The sequence below is a fragment of the Scomber japonicus genome, chromosome 1 (assembly GCF_027409825.1).
Source record: "Scomber japonicus isolate fScoJap1 chromosome 1, fScoJap1.pri, whole genome shotgun sequence".
Taxonomy (NCBI): Eukaryota; Metazoa; Chordata; class Actinopteri; order Scombriformes; family Scombridae; genus Scomber; species Scomber japonicus.
In genome coordinates, this window is record NC_070578.1 from 32,682,548 (window position 1) to 32,705,061 (window position 22,514).

General features: G+C 38.8%; 2 protein-coding genes across 2 annotated transcripts; one reads left to right on the forward strand and one right to left on the reverse strand.

The window, feature by feature from the left end:
• Nucleotides 1–453: 453 nt before the first annotated feature.
• cdkn1ca (cyclin-dependent kinase inhibitor 1Ca) lies at nucleotides 454–1,083 on the reverse strand. Its single transcript, XM_053322322.1, has 2 exons — nucleotides 669–1,083; nucleotides 454–554 (listed from the first exon to the last, which is right to left on the reverse strand). Exons 1-2 carry the CDS (start codon nucleotides 1,081–1,083, stop codon nucleotides 454–456), a joined length of 516 nt encoding a protein of 171 aa, XP_053178297.1.
• A 2,455-nt stretch (nucleotides 1,084–3,538) lies between these two features.
• Nucleotides 3,539–21,484, forward strand: trpm5 (transient receptor potential cation channel, subfamily M, member 5). The gene is made up of 26 exons (XM_053342242.1): nucleotides 3,539–3,565; nucleotides 5,275–5,342; nucleotides 6,446–6,602; nucleotides 6,691–6,871; nucleotides 7,164–7,330; nucleotides 7,476–7,653; nucleotides 8,954–9,018; nucleotides 9,441–9,626; nucleotides 9,943–10,042; nucleotides 10,213–10,331; nucleotides 10,676–11,023; nucleotides 12,337–12,480; nucleotides 14,528–14,651; nucleotides 14,876–15,021; nucleotides 15,827–15,939; nucleotides 16,034–16,135; nucleotides 16,754–17,012; nucleotides 18,964–19,082; nucleotides 19,223–19,355; nucleotides 19,479–19,653; nucleotides 19,810–19,978; nucleotides 20,078–20,256; nucleotides 20,425–20,557; nucleotides 20,895–20,967; nucleotides 21,104–21,194; nucleotides 21,322–21,484. Exons 1-26 carry the CDS (start codon nucleotides 3,539–3,541, stop codon nucleotides 21,477–21,479), a joined length of 3,714 nt encoding a protein of 1,237 aa, XP_053198217.1. The 3' UTR covers nucleotides 21,480–21,484.
• Nucleotides 21,485–22,514: the final 1,030 nt, after the last annotated feature.

Sequence of the window (22,514 nt, forward strand, 5' to 3'; positions counted from 1 at the left end):
CAACATCTGATCTGCATCTCTGTTCATTTTAGGCAAACATGACAAAAACAAAATAGTGGTTTTCTATGCAGTTAACAGTAGCAGCTCAGTATATTACAAGAATTCACCAACAAGTTAAACAGCTGATGAAGAGATGACACATACAGACACAAAAACATATATTCAGTCTCAAAATACAAAACAATACTGATGAAAAACAAAAACAAATGCAATAAGGTTAAATAAAAGTATCCATAAATAAAATAAAATAAAATAAATAACACAAACTTCCACAAAACATCTACACAAATACCAGAAACTAATAATAACATAAAATAATTAAATAAAATAAAATAAGTGAAATAAAATTAAATAAAGTTCAATGGTTCATTGGTGCAGCAAATTAGATCAATTAGTGCAGTCTTTCGAGATGCATGTATATATAGAAATGTTTATAGTCCGTTTTCAACATGGTCATCTTATTGTTTTGCAGAGAGCTGCTTCACTGGAACTTGTGACAAAGGAATTCAGGGTGCTCTTTGTTTCTGACGTCCTCCTCCTCTTTACGAAAAAATCTGCCAAGAAAAAGAAAGAAAGAAAGATGTTAAGTCACTAAATCATTAATGAATCTTCACTGGATTAAATAACTCACTATGAATGAATCTGTGTGTGACTTCTTGTTCCCTTACCTGTAATTCGTGCATTGCTTCTGGGCTTCACTGCTGGCTTTGTGGGAGTCTTCCTCTTTCTCCGGAGTGGCGTCACTTCACCGGGAAACTTGGGTGTGTTGGAGATGTTGGAGCAGTTCTCCTGGTTGGTGGCTGCGAGGAGTCTGTCATCACTCTCAGTGTTTGGATAACAGATTGCAGATTCCTCCAGATGTTCAGACTCCTGGTAGAGAGCAGCAGCGCAGTGTGCTGGGACTTCCTCCCACTGAAACCTGCCGGGCAGAGGTGTGTCAGTCTGGAAGTTAAAGTTCCAGCGGCGGCTATCCTGCTCTGTGATTTCCTTCAGCTTCATCTTCAAATCTCGGCGCAGCTGGTCGTGGTCCACCGGGCCGAACAAACTCCTGCACACTGACTCTCTGCGATGGATAGGATTCATCCTTCAAATGGTCCTGGTGGACTTCTGGATGGAAAAGTGTGTTTCGTGTAGTTTAAAGAGGGAGCTGCTGTTGGCTCTCTCTCTCTGGTCTCCTCTGGTCTCCTCTGGTCACCACAGAGCAGCAGGGAGATTTAAAGGCTGCAGGGCGCACGATGCTCTGTTTGTACACAATGAGTAGAGGCTGCTGATTGGTTAAGACACTCTGAATTGGCGCATGAGGGGAGGGGGAGAAGTTCATTGATTGTGTGGAGACCACTGAGACCATCAATAGAAGACTCCTGTGCCATTGTATTAGCCAGCGCATAATAGTCTATCCCAAACAACTGAACTGAACAATCAATATTTAATTTAGATAAAACCTCCACTCTTCTATCTGCTGTGATGTGTTGATGTCCTATGAATTTCTAGAAATCGGGTCATTGTGACAGTTTATCTTTCTTTTAATGTGCACTGCATCCTAAAAAGCTCAAACTTGCAGCTGTTACATGTCTGCTCTAATTGCTCATATACTAAAGTAATGCTCAACTAATGTATGAGTCATGATTATTTAATGCATGAATAAATGCAGGGTGTATTACCTCACACATTCACAGATATGCCACCAAATGAGCTTAGCAGTGTTATAGTTAAGGGTACACTGGTCTAACATCTAAATGTTGCTGCATGACCAGCTGGTCTTTATTTCACATTTACAAGCTAGCAACACTTCTCAGATGTATTATACATGATCATGTTATATCATGCTTTGAATTTATTCCCTTAGTAACCGACAAAGTAACTGTGAATCAAATATTAATTAATTTACTATCTATTAAGTGTAAACGAATCACATAAATATGCAGTGACTTGATATTTGTTAATGGTGAGCAATAGGAAGTAAGCATTAAACATCATGTGTACCCTTCTTATAAAGTGTTGCCATTTTTTTGAATGAAGCAGTGAAGTTTAGTCACCAGGGAAAAGTGATTAGTCATTACTGGCATTGCTGCTTGTCTGCTAGAGGGGAAGTCTTGTGGCCAAAATTATTTTAAATAGTATTTGGTCCAAAATGAAATCAGGAGATGATGAGATATTATTTTAAGACCAGTACAGCAAATAAAAAGGCCATATGTATTGAAAATAAGAGGATTCTTCACAGATTAGAGCTCTATTGTTTTACTTATTCCTTAGAAACCCAGCTCTGTTTGATTACTGTGTACATTGTATTACCATTTCTACTTGATTTAACTTTTTTTTTGGTTGTTTTCTCTTTTTTACTGTTTATTTATTCAGAGTTTTGCTGAGTTCATCCTGTTTCTACTGACATTCATAGCAGGTAGCTGCCCAGTAAAAATGCAGTCTGCTCCAACAGCCAGTGAACAGCTCCACTGAAGCAGCTGGAGAAACTCAGTGGAGGTAATGAGGGAAGGGGCTTTTCACTCTCCCACCCACAGTGATCCTGCTGTGACTGGCGACCTTCCAGCCTAAAGCCTGCTTCTCTAAGCTTTGGGCCTCTTCTGTCCACAGACTGGACACACAGCTTCACTGTGTGGATGATATGGATGTTTCTGTGATGTTTCATGTATGATAACATTGAATAATTTGCATTTTGTCATTTCTCATTCCCTCACTAACTAACCTGAATATCAATGTGTTGACTCAAGGTATTTGATTCAGTAGTTGAACTAATTTTTGTGGTCCTCTGATTGGTTCATATGAAACTGTTATGATGCTTCTTTATATACCTGATTAAGCTCAAACGGACTGAAACATCATAAACTATTAAATATTCCTGCAGTAAGAGAGACAGTGTTTATTCATTCATTTTTATTCAAAGTGTGCTCCCCTCCCAATGCACAAGTCACAGTTTATAAAAAACATGTTAAAATTAAAACAGCAAAGGTTTACTTATTGAGCAACATTAACACTGAGATACCCAGAAACACTTGTGGACCTCTAATTCTTTGTCCTATCATAATGAATGAGCAGAAAAAGAAAGTAAAGAATGTCTCTACCATTACAACCAACATGTTATAATGAAGCAATTGTCATATAATATATCACCTGTTAGTACCTGTAAAGTACTGCAACGTTATATTAAACAATGCTGAAACAAGCAGGAAACATTCAACCATTTAGCTTTTTGAAATTTTGACTTTGTGTGATTCTTTAGCTGCATATGAACTTGCCAAAGAAATATGTAAAAGCTATTATAAATATGCAGCTTTTTTCTTGAACAGTAGCAGTGTTTCATTAGGGGAGCAGGAGGAGTATGTGGTCCTGATGAGAGCAATGCGCAGTGGCTGATTAACATGCAAAGCAATGGTGCACAGCGGCATTTGGGATTGGCCGGAGGTAAAGTCCCACCTCTGTACCACTTCCTGATGGCCCAGGTGGTTTACCTGAGGGCTGTTAAGAAAAAAGTCTGTGTGTGGGTTAGCAGGAGAGGAGGAGGAGAGGAGCGCTTACTACAGACATGCAGGACAGACAGGGCACACCTCTGGTGAGTATGTACAATGCAACTTTTTTAAACAGAGCTATGTGGAAAGATGCTCTCTGGTAAATTAAAATGTGTATTGTTCATAGTGACAAATGTGCTCACAGCTGCATCCGTTAACACACACAGATTCACTTCTATATTGTCAAAGCAAATAATACCATATGAGAATGGTCAGTACAAGTATTAATGAAAATGAACTAAATGATCATATGATTATGCTGCATGATAGAATACTTGTACATTTTTGTGTCGGGTGGATTCAATTTGGATATTTTGATTTAGGATATAAACAAGCAGAAAAAACTGTAACAAAGGGATGTACTTATTTATTTATAATCTTTACAAGCTTTACAAATGTAAACACATATTTCATGCTCTTAAACATAATTAAAACATTCCAGCATTACTTGTTTGCACATTTCACATTAAAGACCTGTTCTCTTTTATTTGCAACATCTTACTTCTCTTTTCTAATGGTTAGTAAGTTGAATATTGAATTTTTACCTTGAGCAAAAGTTAACCTAAAAGATGGTTTTGTTTTATTTGTTCATCATTATGTGTTTTCATAGCACACTATGTATTAGTATTTATGTAAATGTAATGTTGAAAAATGATATTCTGTCTTTTTCCCCATCAAGAATACATTTTAAAATGTAAAGGAATGTTTTCCTACACATGTCTAAGAGACACTGTGGGATCCTCCAGCTATATACTTACTTATATACTACACTGGCAGTCCTAATGCACACTATTATACTCAGACATCCCAGATAATCCTCTCTTCTTCTTGATAAAAGTGAAGTTTATCACACCAGACTTCAAGCAAGATGTAAAGTATGTGTGTTTAAGTGAGAGTCACACTCACACACACACAGCTGGGCGTCCTTTCCTCTACCTGTGCATGCAAATTGAGCTTTGCATGTCCATTAGACTTCTGCCTCTCAAACTCAGACCTGTAGTCAAATAAAATCTTCCACAACAGGCTGCTCCCTTTACATTAAAACTGACGGCTTAACACAAATTGACTTTCATTCAGTATGTGGTAACCATTGCACCACAACTATTAAAATGCATTCCTTAATTCCAGGCAACTGTTGAGGCTGCTGCTTTTTTGTCAAAGAAATGTGCATTTGTGTTGCATTTTTGCCTTAATCGTCTTTCTCATGCAGCTCAAGTGTCCATGCAAATAAGACTGGCTGATAAAAGCCTGTGTTTACTCAGGCAAAGGGATAATCTTATCAATAATGAATGAGTTTCCTTTATGAAATCTGTCTTATTTGGAGCCGTTCAGAGATAAACAGTATGTGGCTTCTTTTTTATTGTAAAACAATTGCTACATACATACCAAGTCATAATGTTATACACACATTTTCTTAATGATAGAGACTGTTTAATAACAATCTTTATATCCTTTTTTCAGATGATATGGTATTAGAGAGATTTAATACTCAGGGGTTCTGGTGGGAGCCTGCATTATTGTGGCCCAGTTTGCCTGGTTTCATGTATATGAGTGGCATCGTTTTGTGCATTTCTAGTTCAAACATCAGGCAGGAAGCACTTTGCATATGAAGCGAGGATGATAATTCTGCCAACTTTGCATTGACCACAAGTACTCCTAAGAACGTTCCCGTCTGTGAAAAGAGTGGTGAGTGAGTCATAATGGGTTTAGAGGAAAATGTGTATAATATCTGTGTATCCATATTTGTTTACAGGGGACACTGCGGCAGCAGACACGATGCCTACGATGCGGGGATGTACTGGAGTGGTCAGAGGAGCACAGGTGTGTGTGTGTGCATATGTGTGTGTAGGCACCACAGACAATATAAGCTCTTCTCTGAGACAAAATGCTTGAGCACAATGCACCACCAGATCAACTAAAATTAAACATTTGCAAGCAACGAGATCAGCCCAGTGATTAACTGGAGGAAGAGGTACAATCGGAAGCAAATATTTGTACTGGACTAATAAGCCTTAACTAATTTCAAGTGCAGTTTTCCATTTAAATTATTCATGAGAACTGGTCGTCCTTGAATAGAATACTTAATTAAATGTTAAATACAGAGAAAAAAGCAGAGTTAAGTACTACATTCTTGATACAGTATATTAAGGACAGAGCGGCAAAACTGTGAAGCTCTCAGAAATACCTCCATCAAGGCAAAACTCTGAATTACTTTAAATATTTTGAATCTGAATCTACATCAATGCATTCAGTGATAACTTCTTAACCCTGTCTTGGAATATTAGATGTTCATTTAAGGATAAAAGTTAGTGTTAGAGTTAAAATCATTTTATTATAGTATTAGTTCAGGATCATCCAAATATTGGTGGAAACTGGATAACACTAGTAGGAGGAAACCAAGAAGATAGCATTTTTATTTTTGGCAACAGTATATAATGGTGGAAAATTTAGCTTGAAATGAAAGATTCCTCTGGAACCATGACGTCCCTCTACGTCTTACAATTCAGGAATATAATCCAAAAAGTTAAGTTTTTTCACAGTATCCTTTACATCCTTTTCCCATAGCTTACTATCCAACAATCTCACTGAAATGAGTTGTATAGTTTTGGGAAGGAAATGGGACAATTATAACCACTTTGGTGGAGGTAACTACAGGCTAAATGAATAATTGAGTTATCTAGTATGTAAAAAGAGTGGACAATAAAAAATATATAAGTGAAGATGCTTTTTAAGATGCAGGGCTTTAGTTTGTGTTTGAAGATGGCAAGACCTCTTTATGAGAGTCCAGGAACAGAGAGGTTACAGGTGTTTCCATATACATCAGAGATTGAACCACAGCAACTGTTTTTATAATCATGGGCTGATGGTTAGGGACGATTTATGAGATATTATATAAACATCAATTAAATATGTTTCACTTTCAGTGTCCTCCTGGGCTGTTCGTGCTGCTCCACAGTGGACGAGACAATAGAGAATGCAGCCAGGGGTCTGGCCAGCAGAATCAAAAAGGAGAAGAGTCACTGGGCAGCTGGAAGAGTGGGCGACATTGACTTTGTTGGCTCAACTAAGACAAGGGGAAAGGTTAGACTGGATGACACAGTACTGCAGGTTACACCCTGGCAATAGATGTTAAAATAACTCTCAAATCAACCCATCTCCTTCTATGCAGTTTGTGAGGGTGCAAGGGAACACGGACCCGGTGATGATCTACCAGATGCTGACAGAAGAGTGGGGCCTTTCTCCTCCACACCTGGTGGTGGCACTGGTGGGAGGAGATGAGCTATCTCAGATGAAGCCCTGGCTCAGGGATACGCTCAGAAAAGGACTGGTGAAGGCTGCACAGAGCACAGGTAAAAACAAAGGAGCTTTAACTTGCTGGTAGCAAATATACACACCATCAATACTGTGTACAAGTACTTTTCTGTAAGCCAGAAAATCTTGCATCATTAGTAACATATTTCCATTAATTGTAATGTATGTTTGGATGACTAGACCATTATGGTTTATGATCATATAACATAACTGTTGATTAACCCTGGTAAAGGTTTTCTAGTTTGATGCATACATATTGTAGCAATACATTCTTACTACCAAATCTATTCCACATAAACACACACATGCAAGTGCTTTTCTGTTCTCCAGGGGCATGGATTTTAACTAATGGCCTTCGCTTTGGCATCACCAAACACTTGGGCCAGGCGGTGCGAGATCACTCCTTGGCCAGCACTTCCTCTAAAGTTCGTGTAGTGGCCATTGGCATCGCACCCTGGAACATGATCCACAACCGAGAGGCACTACTTTCCGCCAAGGTTCCTGTACATACACAACTAGTATAAAGCTAATAAAAGCTATAGCAGCAATGTCGACTGTATGATCAACTATCATATCTTTAATATTTGATTGTTGTTTGTGCTTATCTGTGTTTTTCTACATACCTGCATTCATGATCTTCAGGTGGATGAGCCAGCAGTATACAAGCCACAGGACTTGCCCCATGGGTCAGTGTATTCCCTGGATAGTCACCACTCTCATTTTGTTCTGGTGGAAGAGGATCCAAAAAGACCAGGAGCCACCAGTGAAATGAGGGTGAAGCTACTAAATCACATCTCTCTTCAACGCACTGGTTATGGAGGTAAAGCCCTTTAGGTCACTGCTTGGAACCAGTAATGGAAAAAGAATAACTCTATTAAATGTTAAAATCCTTTACGTTTACTTACACACTTTAAATAAATATAAGCAGTCAAATGTACTTAAATATCCAAAGGAAGAGTACTCATTCTGACAAATGGTCCTTTTCAGGATGTTAAATTATAGATGCATATAGCATTCTTTCACTGTGGTGTGTGGTACATGGCTCAGGTAGCTGCTTCATACACTGGTAGTTTTTAGTAAAAAAGCCCTGCTTCATATTTTATGTCCTCTTCATATGGTTCATATGGTAAATTCTTAATTTGGAACATAAACTGTTCACCATCGAATGTTTTCCAATGAATTGTGAAATAGAGTCTCATTGCCTCAATATTGTACCTAATTGCAGTGGGCCAGTAAATGCACATCTGCTCAGTTCCTGTAGTATTTCGGTTATTGCAGTTCTGTTTTTTTATGGACTCTTCACTGCTCCTATGAAGTAAAAAATCTTAAAATGTTAAAGATTGAAATATAAACTATGGGCTTCTGACCAGTATTAGATGTTTCTTCTCTGTCACACTTTTTGCATCCTTTGATTAAAAAAAAAAAAAAAAAGAGTTAAAGGCAGATAACTAGTGCTTCCTCACAAAGGTACTCTACAGTGCAGAGTTTTCTTATAAATGTTTGCATTCACTGTTTTTCATCCAAATTTTTTTATCTTTCTCATATCATCTCAAATAATTGAACACATGCAACTTTTACATCCATGTTTTATATCTTGCAGTCCTCTTCACTGCCTCTAAGAGTGTTAGTCTTCTTTGCACATGACTGCTACCAGCTGTCAATCAGCCTGAAAACAAACAAAATTGGGATCAACTCTCATACACATTGCTTCATAGCACTACTAGTAGTGTAAAACTCCACAGGGTACCTTAGAGTCCAAAATTGTAGTTTTGTTTTTCCAGGGAAACCCTTACACATATAATGCACCCTCTGAAAGACTCCATCACTGACAGTGGTTAGAAGCAGTGGGAGTAGTCGAGACGTATGTTAAGGCTAGTCTAGTGGATGCACACACTTCACCAGTCTAATATTTTACATCGAGCAATATCCTGAACTGTATACCAACTTTTTTTCCCCCTTTTTAATTAACATGGTCGTACCCAATCTTAGGATTTGTGAAATGATTAACAAGATAAGGTCATTTGTCAGGCAACAGTTGTTTTGCAGTATACTGGAGAGGCCTAATGCACCATTCACATAATAGTGAGAGGTAATAATAGAGTGTTTATTGTTACTTGCAGGTGCAGGAAGTTTTGAGATCCCTGTCCTATGTCTGCTGGTCCACGGGGAACCCAGGATCCTTAAGGTTGGTCGGATTTCACTATGCTGTTTTAGTTACACCAAAACTTTAAAAACAAGATACACCTTCAAAGTCATACATCTGTTGGCTATATAATTGTGCACAATCTGGATTTGAACAGTGACTGAGACTTGAGAATTAGGCTGTGAATCAAATGTTGGTTGTGCCATGTCATGAAGGAGCAGGCCAAAGCCAGACTGAGAATCAAATGATTTCTTTCTGTTCCTCTGTTCTCACAAAAGTAATCTCTTTGGCTTGAAAGCATGTCAAAGCCACCAATTTATGTGCATAAATAGAGCCATAACCGAAGAGATTAAGGACTACAGCTAACACTGATCAATATAATTCTCTTCTTGTGTCCTTTTGAGTGAAATTGAAGAAGTTTGTGAGTTTGTCTACGAGTCTGAACATTGTGTCCCTTTCTGCAGCGGATGTATAAAGGCATTGGCAATTCAACACCATGGCTGATTCTGGCAGGCTCAGGAGGCGTGGCTGACATCCTCGTCACGCTGATGAATAGGGGCTGCTGGGATATGGACAGTGTTCATGAGCTGCTGCTGGACACCTTTCCAAATGCCCACCACAGCACAGACATCAGTAACTGGGTCAAGCTGGTGAGAGCGATGTGCGCAGCATGGAGGCAGGCACATACACAGATATGCACATCACAAGACTTGAAAATTGCCAGAAAAATGGGGCACACTGGGATTGAGAGGGCAACTAAAGTGGGATTTGTATCCTTATCTTTAAAATGTATATGTGATGCCCTAATTAAGAATATAAATGAGGAGGGAAAAAATGCAATTTTTTTTTTTTTTTTAACTGAAACAGGCGCCGAAGGGATTGTAATTCAGGAAAACAATTCATTAGCAATTACTTCACTCAAATGAAATATGATATATAATGACTGACTGTCAACCTGTCAATCAGATCCAGAAGATACTGGATCACAGGCACCTCCTTACCGTCCATGACCCTGAGCAGGAGAGCTCCGAGCTGGACACGGTCATCCTCAAAGCTCTAGTGAAGGGTAAGGTACTTCGTGTGAGAAGTGTTATCAAGAAACTTGCAATTTTCTAAGGCTGTACTATTACAGGTGTGGGACTTGACACATTCGGATATAGAACCCTGACATTTGAACACTTGTGAGTCTATTGACATTTTGTGTGGTGTGTGTGTGTGTGTCTGTGCATGTGTCAGCTTGTAAGAGCCAGAGTCAGGAAGCCCAAGACTTCCTTGATGAACTAAAGCTGGCTGTGGCCTGGAACAGAGTGGACATTGCCAAGAGTGACATCTTTAATGGTGATGTGGAGTGGAAGGTGAGGCAAACACCTGCATGGTAATCTAACTAAAAGGTTCATTTTAGTGCAAAATTCAGTGAGGTTAAAACAAACATTCTGCAATCAAGTCAGTGTTTAGCATATCATATGTGGTGGTGCTTTTAGTGAAATTAATGGCAGTGCGGGTCAGTTTTACACTTATCTGTCAGAATTTGTATTCAATCAGTATGAACAGGATTATGACAGATATCACAAATATAAGAGTGTCAAACAAGTTTAAACTGTTGTAAATAAGAAAATAATCTGGCAATAAAGCTTTTGACTGAGAAGAAGAGAAAGCAGTTTCTTTATGTCACTCTAACATGGAAACATGATCTCTGCAGGCATGTGACCTAGAAGAGGTGATGATGGATGCATTGATCAATGACAAGCCCGACTTTGTGCGCCTCTTTGTGGACAATGGTGTGAACCTGGGTGAGTTCCTTACCTACGGTCGTCTACAGGAGCTCTATTGGTCTGTGTCTGAGAAGAGCCTTCTCCATAACCTACTCCTAAAAAAGTATGAGGAGAAGCAACTTCTGCTCGGTGCTGCCAGGACACCTGGCCCTCCTGGGCACCATCCACCTGAACAGGGGGACCGGAAACCCCGCTTCACCCTGTATGAGGTTGCCAAAGTGCTGAAAGACTTTCTCCATGACTCCTGCAAAGGCTTTTACCAAAAGGTTCCCACAGTGAGTAATATATTGAATGCTGCACTGAATATGTAATACTTTGAACTGATGAATTAAGTCAAATCTTGAATTGCTCCTGGCAGTGGGACTCATCCTTTTTAGTTTGTGACACTTTATAATGAAGCAAAGTCAATTTGTGACCTCTTGTCACGGCTAGAATATGTCTTTGAGTTTTGAGCAGAAAATGATTTTCCCTTCTAACTCTCTCTCTCATATTATTTAATTTGAGTAAATGTTAGAGGCCTGCAACATGTAATGAAATAGACAATAGACTGACTTAATTGTAAACTAACTTCTTGGAAAATAGTGAATCTTTGATTCTGCATTTAACATAAAATCCTACCAATAAGACCTCATAAGTTTTTAAGTAATCATTTCTGCCCCTCCTATAAAATCAGTCTTTCTCTACTAAACTGAGACTAATCTCCAGAGAAATCATCATTTTGGAATGATCTCTCTCTCTTGTGTTATGTATTGTTTTACCCATAAAATACGATGTTATTTAACAGGAATTACATTAAGAGATTCAAGAGACCATTACATGGGGCTTGGTAGAGGTAAAAATATCTCTCTCTTTTATTTTTTAAAAGAAGCAATGATGAGAAAATTGAGGATAATTTGTGTAGCAGAACTATGTAATTGTCCTGTTTTCTATCCTGTCAGTTAATGACTCTTTACATTTTGCTTGTGACCCACTAAACAGTCCTGATCTCCAAAGTACTGCTTGAAATTAGACACACACAACAAAAATGCATTCATCATTGCAAAGTAAACCAGCTGCTACGTTAAAAGAAATGATTCGGTAAATATGGTGTTGGGATTAGTCATTTCTTATTTCTCTATGTAGTGTATTGCATGACGTGTGTATCATGCTGTATGGCTAAAAAAAAAGGTAATTCAGAAAGATCTTTAGAAGCTCCAGATCATGATCAAACTCAAAATATTTTTTCTAGTCATCTACCTGTTTAATATCTTTCATCAAAATCAATTCATGTATTTTTGAGATAATAATAGTAAAAGTCAAAGAAACTTAGATAAACTAGATAAACAAATTGGCTAAAATAAGTTACAACCACAAACAACAACAGAGCAGCAGGAAAGACACAGCATGTATCTACATATCCTGTTGACAGACAGACTGACTACCAGACAAATATGACCTCTCTGGCACAGGAGGTAATTGATTTTGAAATCATACCACCTGGCACAGATTTTTATGATTCATGTAGTTAATAATTTCACATAGTGTAAACTGTGTGTAACTGCTCCTACTACAATACAATCACATGTAGCGCATTTTCTGTGTACTCCAGGAGAAGCCTGCGAAGGGTCGACTGTTCCACAGCCAGAAGAACCTGGCTGAATTAGAGGAACGCTGCGAACATCCTTGGAGGGATCTTTTCCTCTGGGCCGTCCTTCAGAACCGGCAGCAGATGGCTAACTACTTCTGGGCCATGGTCAGTCTTGTCATCATCTTTAGTCAGTTCAGCTCCAGCTTAACACTATGTGGTTCAATTAAAGTCTCAATTTTCCTGGCACTGGCAAAAACTACTCAAACCAAACTGAAGTGAGCTGAATTATACAGTTCTAGTTTGTATTCTGTGTTCAGTGTGAAAAAGAGTGATGTGGGCCAGCACAGTGCAGGTGTAGGTCAGTCCTGCCATATTAAAATGTCACTCTAGATAAAAGGGCCTAGCAAACGGCATATTTATCAAGAACTGAGGTGAACTAAAAAGCTATCTTATCTCCAAGCACATTATTCAAATGAAGGTCATGCTGCTTGCTAGGGCAGTATATTCAACGAGAGTTGAGGTAGTGCAAGTATATCTAAATCCTCCTTAAGTTAATGAGAAATATACCATGACATGGGATTTATGAATTGTTTAAATGACACAAATCAATGATAAATACTCTTTGTTTTCAACATTTCAAGGTACCTTTCATTCATTTATTGCCTTTCCCCCGAACTAAGGGAACCAATTAGCCTACTGTTATTTCACAAGCGGTCACCCTGATGTGATCCTTTCTTACGTCTTATTTCAAACATTGTCTGAAAATATGGTAATTGCATTCAGTGTGTGTACATCCCCCTACTGCAAATCGTTTTAATACTCAGAGGCTGGCCGGGATATCTGCATTCATAATTTGATATCTCTCATGTTGAAGGCCTCATCACAATTATCCTAGCACCCTGCCTTATGCTAGCAAAATATCTCAATTTTAATTTGAACCCAGGAGTAACATTACACAGTGTGATGTTTAAAAAGTGTTTGATGAAGGATGACGTACGAGGTCCACAACATTTCTGCATGTTGCTCCTCATGTACACATTTTTCATATTATTCATACAAATGATTGTGCAACAAAATGGGCCCTTGTCTGAAAAAATGACAATAATACATTGAACAAAATGTAGTACGATGCCATGTTACAGGAAAGGACTAGCTGAAGAGTTCATTGGGAGTCTTTTAGCGCTCTGGTTCCAATAAACACCCTCCTCATTTGGTCTTTATAAGTGACAAATACAAAATATTTAAGTTTGAGTTTTAAAAAAAATAGTAAAAACTTTGAAAATATACATTTATTTACTTTCTTGCCGAGAGTGAGACAAGAAGATTGATACCTCTCTTAGATTTGTCTGTTCAACATAAAGCTGAAGGTCGGAGATGATTAGCTTAGCTTAGCATAAAGACTGGAAACAGCTAGCATGGCCTTGTCCATAGTTTAAGATATTTTGCCTACTAGCACCTCCAAATCTGTCATATGAACACAATATACTCCATTTATTTAATCTGTAAAACACAAACAAACAAACAACAACAAAGTCTTAAAATTACAAATTGTGAAAGTAAACTTACCCAAAAAATTCAAATGATACATTTTCCTAATGAATATACCTTACACTTGAAGGAACATATCAGTTTAGCCTGTCTTAGCTGATATAGTAAAAAATCACGTCTCCTTTGTCTAACTACCGAACATTTACAAACACTGCAGTGGATATATTAGCTTGGTTTAGCTAACCCTAACCCATTTTCAAAAACACTGGTATAGTAGTTTTTCTCTATTTCTGTATAAAGCACCACTTTAATCCTTTCCAAGGTTAGATTGTAATTGGTTGTGTCTAGGGTCATAGCAAATTGCAACACCAAATTTTAGAACATGGGTTTGTGACCTGCTATGCCACCTACACTAAAGTCATTAAGCGATGGACTAAATCTAGGATATTAAAGTTTTCTGACACTGTTAAAGTTTTTTTTCACATCAGTGCTGTTGCTAAATATAAGGCAAAGAGTAATTATATACTATTTGTGAGCGTAGTGTAATTTACATGGGCCCTTAGAAACAGCAGGTGAACTTGAAAATGTATAATTTGCAGCCAGATGCACATGGCACACTCCATTTAGAGAACAAAAGATGAAGTTCTCTAACATTCTCAACTAGATTTCTCAGATCCCACTCTTAGACCCATATCTTGGATCCGGCTTTCTTTTAATCCTGCAGGGCCCCGAGGCTGTTGCGGCAGCGCTGGCGGGTTGTAAGATACTGAAAGAGATGGCACGACTGGAATCTGAGGCTGAGTCTGCACGTAGCATGAAGGAAGCCAAATATGAGCAGTTTGCCCTTGGTGAGTGTTAAAATTGTTTGATTATGATAGCTGACAGTGTGAACAGAAGACATAAAGGTCAAACAAAGCAAAAGGTGTTCATGTTTTTTTTATTTTTCACTGACCTCAAATCACGGGTTTTCTTTTACAAGCACAAACAGATCCCACCGGGGGGCAATAAAATATGAATTTGAATGTAGCTGAGTGGTTGACACTGTGTACCTGCTGTTCATGTATCATGGCAGATGTCTTTGGAGAGTGTTACTCCAACAGTGAAGACCGAGCTTATGCTTTGTTAGTGAGGAGAACACACTGCTGGAGCAAATCAACAGTTCTTAACCTGGCAACTGAGGCAGATGCAAAATCCTTCTTTGCCCACGATGGAGTTCAGGTAACAAGGAGACACATCCATATGCTCATTTGGCTCTTGGCTCTAACTGATTCAGCCATTATAAAGTATTTAACTTGCATTCAACAGTTTTAACTTGTTGAGCCTCTGATGACAAGTGTAGTTTATTTTGTTGCTTTTTGTAAAGGAATACTTTTGTTAATCAGTGCAATAAGCTGCCCTGAAGTTGTAAAAAAACGTTTCTAGAGCATTGCATGTCATTAGATACGTACTTAACTGGACACCATTCAGTACACAGTTCTGCTTAAACACCCCTCCAACAGATGTCCTTGGCATTACAAAGTCATTGTTGATAGTTAATTGGTATTCAGTGTCAGCAGTTAAAGTTAGTATGCAGCAAACCCTTGACAGACAGGTAATATTTTATTTAAAGCACACTGTTGGAATAATGTAGCCTTTCAAATAGGTAGTTGTTAATTATAATTCAGTGGATGTTTAATCTGTCAAGATAATGTATATTTTACTGGGTCTTACTGTTATAAAAGACTAATGACTCAGCATCAGATGTCATTTAAGTGACCTTACTGAAACTGTACAGCTGTGGAGAAGGAAATGGCTCACACATCATGTGACATGGCTTGATCAACAAGGAGAATTAATAATTTTTTAACAGCTTGGGTAACTCACCATAAGATACTTTCAAGGATTTAGCCACAAGTCTGAAAGGCAGAAATATTCTAAGGCTTATGGTGCCCTCTTGTGGTACACACAGGTTAGTTTTTCACTGATACATAACCCTATGTGATTTGATGCTAAATTATGATTAAAAACTAAGCTGTTATTGCAGGCTCTCCTCACAAAAATTTGGTGGGGGGCGATGACAACAGACACAGCCATCTCCAAACTTGTGGTGTCTTTCTTCTGTCCGCCTCTCATCTGGACCAACCTCATAAAGTTCAGGTGATTCACCCTCTTTCTTAGCCCTGTGGATGTACAATGTGTGCTCAAGTGTCTCTTTGTTATGTGCACTGACATTATCACGTGTGTTTCTCAGCGATGAGGAGCTGGATAATCGTAACGGTCGAGAGCAGTTTGTGGAGCTCGACAGTATGGATACAGAAAATGCTCTACTGCTAAGAGATGATGATGATCCTTTGTGAGTTTGTAGACAAATGATGATGATGTTGTAATTAAATAATAGTAATATTTATCTTTGTTTGACTTTTAAATATATTACATACTTAATATATTGTAAATAATAAACTACATATCGTAAATATACTGAAGACCCATCCCAGAGGCATACGTAAAATACATCAATGACAATAACATTGATGTGACTCAGGAGGTAGAGCGGTCGTCCTCCAATTGGAAGATTGGTGGTTCCCGCGTTCCTCCAGTCCATATGTCGATGTGTCCTTGGTCAAGACACTTAACCCCAAATTGCTCCCGTTGTGTATGAATGAGAATGAATGGTTAACTTCCTCCTCATGTGCAGGTTGGCACTCTGTGTGGTAGCCCCTGCCATCAGTTTATGAGTGTGTGTGAATGGGTGAATGAGATCTAATGTAAAGCGCTTTGAGTGGTCGTAAAGACTAGAAAGGCTAAGCCAGCTAAGCCAATGGTTTAAACAGCATCAGTAATCTTACCACACTCCAATTTAAGAAGCCAGGATAAACCCTATGCAAAGATAATTATTTCTTGCTGGTTTTGTTTTGTGTGTAAAAGGAGTTGAATAAATAATTAATAGTTTTTCCCACTCTTTGTTTTCCAGGGACTCTCCAGCTGGAGGCCCAGCAGCTCAGAGCTGTGCCTCTGTGTGGTGGCGTTTCTTGCTTCGCCGCTGGCGTCGCTTCTGGAGCGCTGCTGTCACCGTCTTCCTTGGTAATGTCATCATGTACTTTGCCTTCCTCTGCCTCTTCACCTACGTGCTCCTGCTGGACTTCCGCCCACCACCACCCCTTGGCCCTGGAGCTCCAGAGATAATGCTCTACTTCTGGGTCTTCACCTTGGTGCTGGAGGAAATTCGACAGGTGATTGCCAAAGCATTCAATCCCACTGGTTCTATTTTGTATTTGTACACATATTCTAAGTCTCTAGATCATTATTTTGTATTTTTTTGTTAGGGAGCTGTATCTATCTATCTATCTACCAATGCACTGTGACACTCATTCTTTAGGAATTGTCATTTCTTTTAGCTTCGTTTGCATGATAGTGTTCAGGCCTGACAAGTCAGACACATCTGAGTAGGAGGTGATGTGAATTGCTACAACGAGCTCATTCTCTCTGGGGCTTTAAGGATTCATGAGCCTTTCACCTCTCTGCCTGACTCCCTCCCAGTGAGCCAGGTCAGACAAGCATGATCCCTTATTGCTCAGATCCCATTGAGCCTTCTTCCCTTGGGCACAAAAGCCCCAGATGAGACAGGCCTTCACCGCTGTTCCCTCAGCTGGTTTTTTTCACCATGCACCCCAGAATGTCCCTGAGCTGAACAGAACTATGGCACAGGTTTCCAAAAAAAGAACCACATTGCTGCAGGCGGCTGGCATGGCATTTTACCAAGCCCAGCGGGGCCCCTGTGCCTTCAAAGAGATGGCTCTGGGGTGCATGCCTCTCCCTAAAGAAGAAAACGCCACAGGGGCCCCTGTTAGAACAAGGTTAGGGTTGAATCTGATAGATGGGCTGGTGCAAGGCTGCTTACTCTCTCATAGTAGTTACAAACAATATGTTGTTGCATGAATTGGTTAGTGTTGGTACCAATGGGGTTGCTCATTACATCGGCAGACCTCACTGGTTCTAATGAAGGTTTTCAAATCTGTACAATATAGTGTCAACAGTGCATTATTCTAGACATTGTTTTCATTGTTATTTATACAGAATTTATTTTTCCTTTATTGGCTAAAATTTAGTAAAAAGTTATACATTTGTGTTAATTATCATTTCACTCATAGTTGTTGAACCCTTCTTTCTAGTTCTACATTATATGATTTTTTCACAGAATCTTCGATCTGAATTTACTGAAGAGATCAGACAGCAGTGTGGTGCATAAACAGCCATGAAAAAACACAGACCCATCCTACTTTATAATATCATTTTTTACTCAAGACAAATCAAGTTGTACCTTGACAACACCCTGTGATCTCAAATGGCAACTATAAGCAGTCGTGCCAGAGATGTGATTTTGTTGTTTATCAATGCATCCTGTTCATTCTTGTGATGCTGTAACTGGCATTACATGGATAGTTATTTTGAGATCATGTTGGCCTTTGTGGTATGACAATCACACCAGTGAGTCACTGTTTAAAAGCATCATACTGCTTTCAGCTTGTTTTCGGACCAATTCTGCCATCTAGAGACTGAGCACTGGTTCTCAGTGCACTTACACGTGCCTTGTTCAAACCTACAGGAGACATTAAACCTTACACTCCAGGTGTAAAAGGGCATTTAAGTGGAATGAGAATTTGGGACACTGAACGTGCTTCTAAAGCAGTATGGATGTGTATCCACTAACTCCCTTTTGGCCCTGCAGGTATGACCTGGCAGAGGGCATGCAAACATAAAAAAAATGTCTTGTCCAGCTCTAAAATAGAATAAAAAACCCAGTTCAGAAACAAATGGTGGTTAAAAAATGTTGGAAACCAAAGCAACATTTTTCCATTGCCAGAACTCTTTAAGGTGTAAATGAATTTATTATGCACCAAATAAAATGTATGTTTTAGGCCAATTTTATTGAACCAACAGCATAAAAGAAACAATATGATAATAATAATGTCCATTCATTTTGATGCTTATACCTTGTATCCAGTATGTTTTTGCTTCTGTCATAACAAAACAAATCAGTTTTTCACAAGTGTACATTTGTGGGCAGAAAGAGATACAAGATTTGTTTAACAGAAATACACTACACTACTTTTTTTTTTTGATTTTTCAAAAATGTACAAATGATTGATTTTATAGTAACCCATAAACTATCTCTCATGACAGAGCTTCTTCACGGATGAAGAGATGAACATCTTGAAGAAGTTCAAACTTTATGTGGAAGACAACTGGAACAAGTGCGACATGGTTGCCATCTCACTCTTTGTTGTTGGAGTATCGTGCAGGTATATAACATTAAGTGACATGAGTGACACTTTATCAAGTCAATAGTAAATTACTAGAAAAATAAACAAGTCAACAAAATACTTTGGGTACAGGAAAAAGAGAAGTGAGTGAGAAATGTCTGTTTTCTTTGGTTTTGCAGGATGGTTGACAACACCTATGAGGCAGGAAGGACAGTTCTAGCAATTGACTTCATGGTATTCACTCTACGTTTGATCCACATCTTTGCCATTCATAAGCAGCTGGGCCCCAAGATCATCATCGTGGAGAGAATGGTGAGTAAAACAAAGTGCTACTATCAAAGCATTTAACTACACATACAATAAACAGTGATGTTCATAGATTGAGACAGTGAAGAGCTTCTGTTGCGCACATAAAAATGACTTTTTCCCTTTTAGATGAAGGATGTCTTCTTCTTCCTCTTCTTCCTGAGTGTATGGCTCATTGCATACGGCGTAGCTACCCAGGCTCTTCTTCACCCTAACGACCCAAGGATTGACTGGGTGTTTCGCAGAGCCTTGTATCGTCCCTACCTGCACATTTTTGGCCAGATCCCACTGGAGGAAATAGATGGTAAATTACAGTAGATTTCAAATTCTGTAAATATATCTGTAGATATGAAGAAACCATTAGTGTATTGTCATGTGTAATGTTATGTTTTGATTGTTCTGTTGGCCAGAATTTAATGTCTTTTGATCAAATTTCCTTGTCCTTCTATTAAATGTACAGCTGCTCGTATGCCCGAAATTAACTGCACCAATGACTCAGATGAGATTATCATGGGCCTACGGCCGCCATGTCCCAACGTCTATGCCAACTGGCTTGTCATCCTGCTTCTTGTGATCTTCCTTCTTGTCACCAATGTCCTTCTGCTCAACCTGCTCATTGCCATGTTCAGGTCAGGCATTGAGAAAAATACTGTATATCAATAGAATCACACATTCTGATTTTATTAGAGCTAATGATCTGCTTTTTGTTCCTCTTGTCCCATATTTAGCTACACCTTCCAGGTAGTGCAGGGCAACACAGACATTTTCTGGAAGTTCCAGAGATACAACTTGATCGTAGAGTACCACAGTCGCCCAGCACTGGCTCCACCCTTCATTATCATCAGCCACCTCTCTCAGCTCCTCCTCAGCCTTATCAAACGGCCTGAGCCCAAACAGGAGCATCTTGGTATGATAGTTCCATAAAGTTCAGCATATTTCTATAAAGGGACATTGGCAAAGACACAGTGCGCTTATCTCTGTCCTTTCCCTGCTCTAGCCATGGAAATTGCCTGATTAACGGTTAACTGGTTGTTGGATTGCTTCCATGTATGTGTGGGTTTTTTTTTTTTACCAGAGAGAGAGCTGCCAGCAGGACTAGACCAGAGGCTGATAACATGGGAGACAGTACAGAAGGAGAACTACCTGGCCAAACTGGAGCGGCAGCACTGGGAGAGCAGTGAGGAGAGACTCAAGAGTACCTCCTCAAAGTAACTCTATTGTTTTGCTATGGGTTAGCTGTGGCACAGTCAGAGTATAATCATAGAGCTGAAGATATAACCTTGTGGCTGACTAGATGATTATGGATATTTTTGTTTCTTTAAAACTGCATTAATTAGTAAATAAAACAAGCTCTGATAAATGAGCTGTACACTGCCTGTCTGGCATCAAACTATAGATTGATTTTAAGCTTTTCTGACCCCTGGTGGCCAAAATGATTAATGCAGTCTTAAATAGGGATAAGTAAAGCCAGTCAGTCTACTTCAATACTTGTGTGGAACATTTGTATTATGGTATGGTTTTAATCACGGCTTGCTTGTTACCAAGGGTCCAGAGCTTGCTGAGGATTGTTGGTGGGTTCAGGGACCAAGAGAAACGACTGGCAGTCATGGAAGCTCAGGTAAGACTTATGAAGTGCTTAACACCATCTCAACACCGGGCTAACTTCCTATTTCACATAAAAATGTAGCCTGTAAGTAATGTGACAGACAATGACAGTTAACATAACTCTCAGTCATCTGTGTATTTGTCTTTAGATCAGATACTGTGGAGAGGTGTTGTCCTGGATGGCGGAGTGCTTTGCTCAGAGCACACTGAAGTGTGGGAAAGAGGCTCCAAGAGCACCAAGTGAGTCAAGTGTCAATCAGAAAGACAACTGCAAGACAAGAAACATAATGTGATTGTACTCTTGTGTGATTATGTCCTTTGTATTTTTGTATAGTTCAATATTATTTCATGTGCACAAAATGTACAGTGTCTTTGACAGGCTACAACCCAAGCAGCCCCAGCAGCCCCAGCAATGACTCACCTCCAAGTCAACCAGAGAGAGAAGCCAAACAAGAAGGAGCAGAAGCCAGACCAGGTCACCCAGGATACGGTGCTAACAAAAAATTCCCTTACATTGATGAATAAAAGCAATAAAGGTTGCTGGTAGCATACAGACAGACAGTTATAATACTACTATAATTATCTTTAATATTTTGAGGTATGAGGATTATGATGTAATTGGAGGAAATTGGCACTTATTTGGTTTTGCATTTGGTTTAATAAAATAATGTAGTAATGATTGATGTCTCTCTGGTTTTTAATAATGATTCATCATCATTTTCATTAATATATAGCCCAATTCAATAGAAGACATTAAATGATAAGTACTACAGTGGGTGTGTATTGAAGAAGGCTTGGCTGCAATTAGTAAATAATGTATTAGTTTTCGAGTATATATTTAATTCATGAAGAGCAAACAACTATTTAGTTGTCAAGGTACATAAGGTCAAGGTAAAACAGTGATCAATGTTTACACAGTGAAATCGCATTGAATGCCATAGCAATGCAATACTAAAGGCAGAAAAACAACATTAAGACAAAAATACAATTCAGCCTATGCTAAACAGGCAGCATATTGTTTTAAAGTATTAATCAATGAAGTTGGATGACTACTGTTAGATACAGTGCTATGTCAACTCCATGCATTTTTCAGCAGAGATCACATTAGGCAGGAATGTGTGATGAAGGCACCATGAATTATGTTAATATTTACTGATAGCAACCTACTTACTGATATGCAAAGCTGTGACATATTCATCAAAAATATACAGCAATGATGAAAGTTGGTAAACAGAAAACACAGCGAGAATGCTGTCATTAATTTGCAGATAACGACACAAGTCAGTCACAGGTACAGTCGGAACTGATGAAGCATGGCAAGCTGAACTTCAAAAGTACATGAATATGTGTCTGAGTTCATTTTTCTTACAATAAATTAACTTAAAATAAAAGGTACCCTCTGGAGTTTCTTGTAATCAAGCAGTCATGTTTACAGACAGTGTTTCTCATTCAAATGTATTGCGTGTAACCTCAGTTGATTGAATTTCTATCTTCATGAATTCCAGCATCAACTTCTATACATTGCTTGCCATTTTACCACCAGCACCAAATGTCAACCAG

Excerpts from the sequence above, each read along its gene's own strand:
- cdkn1ca (XM_053322322.1), bottom strand. The coding sequence starts at position 1,083 with ATGAATCCTATCCATCGCAGAGAGTCAGTGTGCAGGAGTTTGTTCGGC. Across the intron at positions 555-668 it reads AAGCAATGCACGAATTACAG|ATTTTTTCGTAAAGAGGAGG; the intron begins GTAAGGGAACAA and ends TTTTCTTGGCAG.
- trpm5 (XM_053342242.1), top strand. The coding sequence starts at position 3,539 with ATGCAGGACAGACAGGGCACACCTCTG. Across the intron at positions 5,343-6,445 it reads GAGTGGTCAGAGGAGCACAG|TGTCCTCCTGGGCTGTTCGT; the intron begins GTGTGTGTGTGT and ends TTTCACTTTCAG. Across the intron at positions 6,603-6,690 it reads CAACTAAGACAAGGGGAAAG|TTTGTGAGGGTGCAAGGGAA; the intron begins GTTAGACTGGAT and ends CCTTCTATGCAG.